The 11,476-nt window shown below is 39.7% G+C and overlaps 1 protein-coding gene across 4 annotated transcripts; it reads left to right on the forward strand.

Moving 5' to 3' along the window:
• Positions 1-130: 130 nt before the first annotated feature.
• map2k7 (mitogen-activated protein kinase kinase 7) lies at positions 131-11,087 on the forward strand. Of its 4 annotated transcripts, XM_088372421.1 has the most exons (13): positions 133-295; positions 1,376-1,423; positions 3,140-3,281; positions 3,621-3,687; positions 3,757-3,870; positions 4,059-4,178; positions 4,336-4,443; positions 4,622-4,801; positions 4,909-4,989; positions 5,202-5,344; positions 5,424-5,469; positions 5,537-5,679; positions 8,441-11,087. In XM_088372421.1, exons 1-13 carry the CDS (start codon positions 172-174, stop codon positions 8,475-8,477), a joined length of 1,353 nt encoding a protein of 450 aa, XP_088228547.1. In that variant the 5' UTR covers positions 133-171; the 3' UTR covers positions 8,478-11,087. The 4 variants fall into 4 exon arrangements, with proteins under 4 accessions (XP_088228545.1, XP_088228547.1, XP_088228544.1 ...); XM_088372419.1 differs by lacking the exon at positions 1,376-1,423 and having other exon boundaries at positions 131-295; XM_088372418.1 differs by having other exon boundaries at positions 5,537-11,087.
• Positions 11,088-11,476: the final 389 nt, after the last annotated feature.

Genomic DNA, 11,476 nt, shown 5'->3' on the forward strand with positions numbered 1-11,476 from the left:
GTCATTAAAAAATATACAGTGGTGCCTTGATGTATAAATGACACATTGTGTATTTAACAGAGCCAAAAAGTTTTTCAAATTTTATTAACAGGTGCATGTTTGCAGTCTTCTTCCATCCTGCCAAAGAGGGCAGTATCGAGCTCGGCTTCGTGGGAAGCTCAATTTTTCAAGATGTCGTCGCTGGAACAGAGGCTTTCGCGGATCGAGGAGAAACTAAAGCAGGAAAACGAAGAGGCTCGGCGGAGTATGGACCTCAAGATTGATATGAGTCCGCATAGATCCCACGCAAGACCAAGTGAGTGTCCACCGGGCTGTCCGTAAAAGGGCTAGAATAACTATGTTGAGGAGGAAAAAGCTCGAAAGAGACGGAGGGTGGAAGTGAAGGAGAGGCGCTGTTATGTTTCCCGTTAGCCACTGCGTGCTAACCTGCTAGCTACATAAACAAACACCGACGCACGTTCTACGCAATGTTGTTTCACTCTTTTGCGCTTGTTTTGTGTTGGAAATGAGTCCCGGTGGGTGTGTAAATTGATATTTGAAAGTCCGAGTTGCTGTCATGAAGTAATTAGCCGATAGTCACCTCGAGAATGTGTTGAGCTACTGTGCTGTCAAACATGCTAAGCTAACGAGCTAGCAGACTGAGCGATAGTCAGCGGCAGGCCCGACATAAACCATCAAATGTTGTATTTTTGTATTATTTCGTGGAGTTGCGCCTGTCTATGTTGTGTTTTTCCACAATAATGGTGTTTCGTGGTGATCAAACCTGCCGCAAAATGCAATGTTACTGCCATTTTCCATCCTTGACGAGACAGCGGCTAACAGATTTTAAACTCACCAAATAAATGTAATCCCATAAAAGATAAATTACTTTTAACATATCTTTCATTGAGTTTTGTCTGTTGTGTAAGTCAGACTTAAAATTGTTGGTGAATACACAAGCAAGTGATTTTATTTATAGTCATAAATACAAAATATTCCAGTCTTCTTTTTCCTCTACAAAACTGTTTTCTCAAATTTTCTTCCTCCTCTTAGTGTATTTGTGGATTTCTTCTTCTTCCATATGGTCTGCAATTGTATTTCTGCTTCTGAAGGGTTTGCATATCTAAAGAAAACAATGTTCAGATTTTTTCAGAACATGGAATTCAAAACGTTCTCTTACCATGTAGCTGTTCTGAAATATTTGGAATTTACCTCCTTGCCAAATATTCAAAGATATAGGACTCCGTTTATCCTTACAAGCTGTGTTTTACTGTTCTTTATTTGCTGTATTTGTCTTATGTGAGAATATATGTGTAGTTTGAGAGGGAATGTGTGTGTGAGTAGTTCCAGAGGAGTAATGTGCGTGTGTGTGTTGTATTTTCTTCCCTCCGTCTAGTCATCGTGATCCAGCTCAGTCCTGCTCCAGCTCCTTCCCAACGTGCAGGTATCATTCAATCCATCGCTCTCTCTGCCACCGCACAACAACCTGCCACCCCACCCGTCTTGTACGCCATGCCATTTCTGACCACCCCGATTTCCCTTCCATTCTTTTTCACATTGCGTCATCACCTCATCTGAGTCTCGCTTCCTCTCTTTCGATTTATTGGTACTACATAGAGCCAGTTTACAGCGGTCCTTCGACTTGTGTGTTTTTTCCTGTCTGATTTGGGAAAAAAAATCCTTATCGGGGATGTAATTGAATTGATCGGTCTTTTGTTTGAGGCAGATATATTTGAAGGAAATGCCCTATTCACAGTAATGAAAAGTTCATTCATAAATATGTAAACTAAGAAGTCTCATTGCATCATACCCTCTCAAACTGAGCCGTACCATATGAATCGTGCAGAATCAATCTGAATGGAGACGTTCCATTTTGAAATCGTAGTTCATGTGCATCGTCTTCAATCGTGTCATATATTTATAGAGATTTTTCAAATTCTTGTTACACAAAGGTAATCAAAAGTTAATATTTGTTGATATTTATTTTGGCCCAGAATTAGGATGATTTCAGAGATTCCAATGTATCATTTTTGAATTTTAGACAGACACAATAAATGATTATTAGGTTTGGCAACTCATTTCCTAGATATTTTTATTCTATGATTCATAAATCATCCCTGCTATTCCCCTTCAGCCCATTGACACCTCCCCCTCAAATCACACCCTCTTTCTATCTTTCCTTCCCATCTCCTCTTGTCTGTGCGTCAGTGAGTGGCAGGACAGCGTTGGCGTGTGTGTGTGTGTGAGAGAGAGAGAGATATGCGGCTGTCCGACAATTAACCTCAAATTTTGCTGGAGGCGGAGGATCGCACAGTGCATGCAGCTTTTCTGCACGGCGCATTTTGTTGTGTTTTTTTTTGGGGGGGGTAGTGTTTGTGTTTTGACAGTGTCTAATTCCGCATCCCTGGCGTGCGGTGAACACTCGTTTTCCTCTCTCGTGTTTGTTTGCCTGGAACTGAAAGTCCTCTAACTTCCAGCTGCACTATGGCCCCCATGTTCCTCCTCACCTGCAGGGGGCGGCACCTGCAACCTTGTGTCTTGGTTTGCATCTTCTCTCTTCTGGCTCCGTGTGTCTGTCTAGTCTATGCCAGCAAAATTGGAGCCGGCCAAATTGGAGATGCACTTTTACTAACCCCTTTTCCCTCTCCTCACTAAGCGGTTTTCCCCTCAACAGGCTCCAGGATATGAACACCCACTGCTTCTTGGGCATGGAAGAAGCCATCGCTACCAAAGAAAATTGCTATTACAGCTATAAAGCGATCCTGAAATGACAACCGCAAAACTCAGACATGAAGATGGCATTTTAGAATTGGCAGAAACGCGAGTAAAAGCATAACCGGATCATATAAAAATAGATAACTATTTCTCTCAAACTGTGCTGCCATCTAGTGGTCCGCAGTAAAAGCACACGAAAAATAAACGGACGTTTTCGAACAAAATTATTATTAACCCCCCCATGAAAATTTACAGAAGAACGAGACCGTGATCTTGGGTCCTGCAACAGAAGGTGTATTTCTATATAATATTTATTTCCTCACCTGTGGAATGAGGCACAATGGCGGCTTGGAATCGCTAACAAAGGTTTTTCAGTGCTGTTTGACATGCAGGCCTGTGGTATGCAATGCACTCACGATTAGTTATCATTTCTCTTCCGCACCAGCCCTTCAGCTGCCTCTAGCCAACGATGCAGGAAGCCGCTCATCATCTTCAGAGAGTTCGCCTCAGCACCACCACCCTTGTCGCCCCAGACACATGCTCACCCTCCCCACCCCACAATATGGCCTACAGAAGAGTCTAGAGAAGTATGTGAGATCGAAAATGTACACTCTTGGCTGGGGCCCGACCGATACAATTTTCTTTCTATATTTGGCAGTATTAAATTCAGATCACCTGTTTGTTTGTTTTTTCCCCTGGGTGATTTGAATCTCATTATCACTGTCTTAATGTTGTATTGTGTAAGCTGATAAGAAAACAAAAATAATTGGGGAAAAATTAGAAGATTTTATTTTGCCTTTTTTTTGCAACTGCTAACACTGCCCTATTAATCGGTCGGGCCCAACTTGCATCATCGCACAATGCATTGACACTTTTGAATCTTACGTTGCATTAATGCGGAAAATGTTTTGTTTTTGTCGCCACAGTGCAGAGATTGACCAGAAATTGCAAGAAATCATGAAACAAACGGGTTATCTAAAAATTGATGGACAGGTGAGATGACTTGATCTTGGTTGAACAATACAGTAAATTCAACGCTGGTTCGCATCTGTTATTCTCCAGAGGTATCCGGCTGAGGTGACGGATTTGATCAATGAGGGCGAGATCGGCAGCGGGACCTGTGGGCAGGTCTTTAAAGTGCGATTCAAGAAGACTGGTCACGTCATTGCAGTTAAAGTAAGACTTCGCTGTATTTCTACCTGCCCCCCCACCCAACTGCTTTTTTTAGCATTGGAACATCCCACAACAACAGATTTCTAAAATGGCCTTTTTAGAATATTAATTGCCACTCTTCTATACTATGATAGTTCAGTTGAATTGTCATCTTTCTATTATTAAATCCAAATTTGTGTATGTGTCTTTAGCAAATGCGCCGAACAGGAAACAAGGACGAGAACAAGAGGATCCTGATGGACCTGGACGTGGTGCTGAAAAGTCACGACTGCCCTTATATCATTCAGTGCTACGGTGCCATAGTTACCAATGTGGGTGTCCTTTAAATACTTAACAGTGGAACTATCAAAGATTTTTTGGGTTTTGTTATAATCCAGATTATAATTCTGTTTTAATTTGGAGGCTCCACTCTATTATCCAACAATATTGAGGACATTAATACAATTTTGTACGGGCTTGTCATTCCAGACCGATGTATTTATTGCCATGGAGCTGATGGGAACGTGCGCTGAGAAGCTCAAGAAGAGAATCCAAGGCCCCATCCCAGAACAAATCTTAGGAAAGATGACTGTTGCGGTAAGCGAGACATCTTATTTTAGTAACTTCAGTAACTGGATTACAAAAATCATTGCCTGTTTAATAATGCAAAATCACTTTTTATCTGATTACTCAAGTCAAATATTCAATAGATGCAAGAAAATATATTGCTGCCTTCATTTTGTGATTTCATCACCACTTTGTGATTGTGCTCCAGATAGTGAAAGCTTTGCTGTATTTGAAAGAGAAACATGGCGTCATCCACCGTGACGTTAAACCCTCCAACATCCTCCTGGACGCAAAAGGTCAGATCAAACTCTGCGACTTTGGCATCAGCGGACGCCTCGTCGACTCAAAGGCAAAGACCCGCAGCGCTGGCTGTGCTGCGTACATGGCGGTAAGTGGTCAGAAATCACCCTTTTTTTTTATTTGTTAACATAATGAAACTATCTAGCAGAAAGTTTGTCCAGACACTTTGTTTAATGTTTGTATTTATCCTTGCAGCCCGAGAGAATAGACCCTCCCGATCCCACCAAACCCGACTACGATATCCGAGCGGACGTGTGGAGCCTTGGCATCTCTCTGGTCAGACTCTCAAGTCACCCTCATCTTTAATAGAACAAAATTCCTCAAGTTGCACCTTCATCTAGATTTACTGTAGCTTTTTTTTTTTTTTGAACAACTGAGTTGAATGTGTACCTACTTGTGAAAACAGCTTGACACAGATGGAACTTTTGAAAAATGAAAGTCATGCACCTGATTGTGAAATGACTCGCTGACTGTCGATACTGCACTAGGTGGAGTTGGCTACCGGACAGTTTCCTTACAAGAACTGCAAGACAGACTTTGAGGTCCTGACCAAAGTGCTGCAGGAAGACCCCCCTCTGCTGCCTCTCAGCATGGGATTCTCCCTCGACTTCCAGTCCTTCGTCAAAGATTGGTGAGCTGCGCAAACCCAAAATAAACACTCCTAAACTCCATACAAAATATTGACAGGAATTCTTGTTGCTTTTCCACAGCCTCACTAAGGATCACAGAAAACGGCCAAAATACCACCAGTTGCTGGTAAGACTTGAAATATCTCCATTTTTGGCAACAGCAAATGGCATGATGGCCTAATCAATCTTTGTAGGAGCACAGCTTCATCCGACGTTACGAGGTGCTGGAGGTGGACGTGGCCGGTTGGTTCCAGACGGTGATGGATCGCACCGAGTCTCCACGCAGCAGTCAGTGTTACAGCCATCAGCACCAGCTCCACTGCTCGCTCTTTAGCAGGTAGCCCGCAGAGCCCCTTTCGCCCCGCTGTTATCTCAGCTGTCCTCTCAAATGTAGTCTAGCCTCAGCCTCAAGACGCTAAGCCTAGCCTTAGACTCTGTTCACCGGAGAAGCCCTCAACGAGCAAAACGACGACGGCGGCGGATTTTTTCGGGATGGTGGATTCGATGGATTGGATTGCATGTTCAATCTGGACAGGCAGACATGGGAGGGAGGTGCGCTGTAGTTAGTTAGCTTCATTTGTGCGCTGCTACCATTGTTATCATCGCACTCGTAAATGTGTTGTCACTTTTTTAGTTGCGGCTCAGCAGCGGGTGTCATCCGAGCGATCCGAGTATCCGCATATGAACACAGTCACGAGTAGTCACAATAAATTTGAACACTGGAGAAAACCGCATTTATTTAACTAGTTCAATTAAAAAAGACTTATACTCGTGTACGGATTCACTATACACAGAAGGATGAGATTTTTATTGTTTTTATACGCAATTTGGATTATTACATCCTACTGTACAGTTGATAGAAAAACATTAGAATTTTACGAACGATCAAATATTTCCTAATATTTGGAATGAACTGATTTGGTACTTGATTTGGTGTTTAATGATTCAATCTTTTGTTTTTTCAGTTGAACTACTGAAATCAAATCTACTTGACACACTATACACCCTAATTAGGTATTTTAGTCCAACACTTATTTCTAATACCGATCAGTTTTCGAGTGAACGAGCTCCAATCTTTGTATCGGCTACACAATTGGAAGCGAAAACTATGGGAAAGAAAATTAGTGTCGTGTTCTAACCTTTTTTAGTTGTTGGTCTTTAATGGAGAGGAGATGGAAGGAAACTGGTGGCTTGGAAAAGTCATACTGGTGGCTATTGCTTTTTCCGTGAGGAGACGCAGACGTTGGACTTGTACAAAGAAATAGAAAAGGAGGTGGATAGGTGTCGTCACCATCTTGCCGACTCCACTTTGCTTATCTACCTCGTCCTCTCTGTCTGCCTCTGCTGTTTAGTGTTTTCCAGACCAAAGGTGATTGCGGTTATGAGGAGACACCTTCGGGTGCGCTAACAATATTTACTTTATTGTTCAAACGAAGAGGCGTATGTTCAAAAATTAAAGTAGTGCTACTTTTCTCTCACGAATATATAGGCCATAAGATAATTTGCCACTTTTTTGTGGATATGAAAACACTAAATCACAGCTAAGTTTTTTTTATTATTATCAAACCATAGTTTAGTCACTGTTGTTGTAAATGTCTTTAAAATAAAAATAATTGTAGCCCAATATATCTAAAACAAAGCATTAATTTTATCGTTCAAGCGTTTAGATTTAAATCCTTATAATTAGTAACTAATAATTAGTAATATTTTAACCACAATTTGGTTGTTTTTTTTAAACTTATTTTGCTCTAACCCCCAAATTGATTACTTATTTTAATGCTTAAACTAAGTGTGATATCCTACTAAATTCACGTGAGAATTATTTCGCTTCAATAGTGGAAACGTGAATGTTTTTCCACATTTAAGGCTAGTTTAATTAGTATAGTGAAGACTTGACTGACTAGGCACCAAAGTAAATCAGAGAGATGCAGACGTGATGAGTGGTACTGAACGAGCCAGGAAGTGTCAGAAAGCCAGCGAGAGATGAGATGATGGTAGTAGAGATGACCGGAAATGGAAGTTGTTGAGAAAAGTTCAAGTAGACAAAAGGAACTGAAGTACGTGCTTAAAAGAAAGAAGGACTGACGAGAAGATATCCGCCATTGTACAAAGCTTTCATGGCGTTACGCCAACTTTTTATTTTTCTTGAATTAGCCAGCGAGCTAGTTGATTTATATTGTTCCGTTTCAACATATTTATTTCCTGCTGCTACTATATATTTTTTTTCATTTTGTATTTTAATTGTGTTAATTGCTTTAGACGCTGCCGTCACTTCTTTTTCCCCAAAGGACAAAATACTGTTTTTGCCAAATACGTGAACTCCAATGCAAAAGACCGCACGTTGTTTTTACCAAATACCGATTAGAAGAGCACGTTTTGAGGAAGGTGAAAACCAAGTGAGAGTAAAATACTAATCCATGACACCACACAACTAATACAAGTCATTACACCATAGGCGGATTAAGAGGGTGGCTGTCTATCTATCTGTCTGTCTGTCCAGATGCTTTCAGTCATGTCCATCCACTGCGATCTTGACAACTGCACACCAAAGGTGTCCACAACCCAACATTGTCAGTAACACCTGTTATGAATTGCTCTCAGCTATTATACATATATATCTATTTATATACATATAAAAAATAATATAATTGTGTGTTGGAGTGGCTATAGGGGGTGCTGTGGTGTAGCAGCCCCCAATCCCCCCTCCCCTTTTGTGTGCTCTGTTTTACTGTACAGAGGGAGACTGGCACATTTACAGTATCACACGACGAGGGGGTCGAGCCGAACGACTCGACACGATGTACAGGAAAAGTTGAGTGAAGCAAAAAGGCCATCGATGCAATGACACGATGCGATCCAGCGGTGTCGTTCGGCTCGCCCCTTTTGTCGACTCTCCAGAATATCGACTTGACTTTAAAGCCACGGTTTACATCCACAGAGCTGATATGTACAAAAAGAATCATTCCGGTGCTTGGCATCCAGTCATGAATGGCCGGATGTGTGTGTGTGTGTGTCCCCAGTCTCCCACTGTCTAATTTTGTTTTTGTTTATAAGCTGATGTGTACCGACACATGCTCTATGTGCTACTTGGATTGTAGAACAGGAGTGGGCCCAGTACGGACCCATCTGATCTAGTAGGACTCCTGGAGAACTTTGGAAAAGCTAGGAAAGCTCCTCCAACTCTGTTGTAGAGACACCAAATATTTAAAGTGATCCCACCCTGGCTTGATGTGTATATTAGCTCGCCGGCTGTGTATATAAACGGTGAAGCTAGCTGCTAGCGCCTACCTGAGCTGTGCCTTGGCGTCCAGCAGCTTTCTCTCTCTCTCTCTCTCTCTCTCTCTCTCTCTCTCTCTTCCCTCCCTCCCTCTCTCTCTGTATTTATGTGTTTTAAATCCCATCTGTAAGTAAACCAAATATCATCGTCACTATGCAGTCATGCTAAACCATGTCGGCTTGCTACGAGCGGTACTTTATAACGAGACTCCCTCCCTCCGAGTTTTAATGAGCAGACTACACATTTAAGGATTGTATCAGGGTGGGTAGGGATTTTGCTTTTTTTTTTTTTCTTTTTTTTCGCTTTCTGTGGAGTTGGCTCATTGCTGTAAAGCAGGGGAGGGGAACCTACAGACCGGCTATATACAGTTGGGGAGATATGGATTCGATCCCTTGATAAAATCTTAAGTTTGCTCACAAAGAAGTATAAATAATACACATAAATTGCATGTGACAATTTGATTCATCCCGTCACCACATTCGTAATTGAAATCCTCCTTTGCCATTCAAATGAATGGAGTTGCCATTAATCCGTTCCACACTGTCCCAGGGAAATAAAATGTGGGCAAATTTAAACATTTAGAAGGGGATCATGCAAGTATATTATCTGGCTGGCCTTTCATGCAATTGTAAAAAATATCAACAGGACTTGTAATTTCATCCTAATAATATGTAAAAATGTGTTTATTCACTACATCAATGTAAAAAGGTTCCTCCCCCTGCCGGCCAAGTCTCCCAAGTGCACGCCATTGTCAGAGCTGGTTCTTCCGTTATTGTTTAGGAGTTGGAGATGCACATGATTTATTTGTTGTTTTATTTTGCCAGGAATGTTGTATTATTTTTGACAAGCTCTCAATCCCACTTTAAGCTCCCTTTTATTTTCTTCTTTTCACCTAGCTGTATGCGTGTCTACCAAAAGTCTGTATTGATGGTGATGATTATTGTAATTTTGTTTTGCTTTTTTATGATCATTCTTATGTCACGGTTCAGATGATTTATGGTTTTAAGATTATTTTATTATGAGTTTATGGATACTATTCAGGGCAAAAATGACACCAAATTGAACAAATAGATCATAAATGCACCGTGGAACCTCCCAAGTTGAAGAAGTGTGCATGTTTATAACCCTATATCCAGAAATTGAATTTATTCTGCTCAGTACAATTACAGCAATAATTATGATCAATGACGTACACAAATTAAGTTTTATGATATGAGTATTTTTGCTTTAGTTTGATTGTACAGCGGTTAACTTGTTTTTAAGACTTTTATGACCATTAAGGATTTATTTAATGCATGTACAGTACAGTTAATGATATTTTATTTGACATCCTATAAGAGGATTTTTTTTTTTTAAATTTGGAACAACTTTAAGGTCAACCAGCATCACAGATTCAACTTTGGAGGTTTCATTGGATGTTGGTCTCTAGCTGTAACTGATGTCCGCTTGATTGTAGCCGACACTTAAACTCAACTCTAATAGTATTGTTAAGATTTATTGTTGCGGATTGATCAGATATTTTGGTGACTTTATGACTCATTGCCCCAATATGGGTTATAAATTGTGTGCTGTTGCTTTCTTCCCGCTTCCACAAACACACTCTTGCCCTGCTTTTTGAGTTATTGTTGTGTTTTATTGATTATTTTTGTATTCCTGGTTTGATGCTGTAGTAAGTGAACCGATTGGTCAAATACGAGAGCTTTTCTTTTGTTTTCCAAAAGCTGTCATGACTGATGTTGCACTTGTAATGGGTTTTTATTATTATTGTTATTTTTTGTGTCTTGCATTGCAAACTGTCACCCTTATTTTTTTAAAGTGTCACAACCATTTTTTTTTTATTTATCTGTGACACGGCAAGAGCAACATTCAACAATTTATTTTCTTCACTCATATATATTTATTATTGATGTGTGTCTTGATTTTTATCTTTTTTTATTTCAAACTTGACTTGAGAAACGAGCAGTAAAAATTATATCATTATTATAATAATATACCGAAATGTCCCGAAATATAAACATTAGACTCCTCCATTTAATTATGTTTTATTTACTATGTACCCCAACAACAAACAAATTGTCACTATATTTGGAATTTTGTCCAATTCCCCATTTTATTTTAATGGCTATTCCCTGCTTATGCCAAGTGTTTGAAATTCAGATTTAATTTATGTTTGGCTTTAGTTTGACTTTAGCAGCTTGCACTGTAAAGACAAGAGTCCCCACTCACTCTTTTTTTTTTTTTTTTTTTTTATTGGCACCACAAAGATGCATGTATCAAGTCTCACAGCTTTACTGCCCCTCATTATTTTTATTTTCTTGCTGTATTTTGCCTCCCCCATATCCCTTGGTCTCATTTCAAAAAAAGAATAAATGCCATTATATTGTGAATACCTCAGGATTCTTTTGACGAGAAAAACAACAATAAAACACCAAAAAATCAAATAAATAAATAAAAACATAAAAATCTGATTTGTTGTAGGTTTTTTTTTATTCTAGCCTTCACATTTAAAAACTTTTTGACAATGCAATTATGAATTCTGTGTTATGACAGTAGTTCATTTTTGAAATTAAGTTGTACACATTTTATTTTCAGGCATGTAAAGTCATTTTAATATTTCCCCTATTTTCTATTTATCTACCAAGTTTAAAAAAACGCGTTCATATTTATTGTATTGCTTTTATTTATTTATTTATTTATTTAAACAGTAATTGTGTATGTAGGCTAATATAAAGTTATAATAACGTTTACCCTGAGAACTGGGTGTTTTAAAAAACATTTGTTGGCGTCCACATATTTATGGCTGCTATTCTAAACTAAACGCATTGTACTGTCTACCTTGTCCACAAGAGGGAGCACT

Source organism: Syngnathus floridae, chromosome 4, assembly GCF_059516105.1.
Source record: "Syngnathus floridae isolate MCC-2025c chromosome 4, RoL_Sflo_1.0, whole genome shotgun sequence".
Taxonomy (NCBI): Eukaryota; Metazoa; Chordata; class Actinopteri; order Syngnathiformes; family Syngnathidae; genus Syngnathus; species Syngnathus floridae.

What these genes read in the sequence shown, in the direction of transcription:
- map2k7 (XM_088372421.1), top strand. Translation starts at nt 172, where the DNA reads ATGTCGTCGCTGGAACAGAGGCTTTCGCGGATCGAGGAGAAACTAAAG. An exon ending in GCTGTGCTGCGTACATGGCG is followed by an intron (nt 4,802 to 4,908) that starts GTAAGTGGTCAG and finishes TTATCCTTGCAG; the next exon opens with CCCGAGAGAATAGACCCTCC. An exon ending in CAAAATACCACCAGTTGCTG is followed by an intron (nt 5,470 to 5,536) that starts GTAAGACTTGAA and finishes CAATCTTTGTAG; the next exon opens with GAGCACAGCTTCATCCGACG.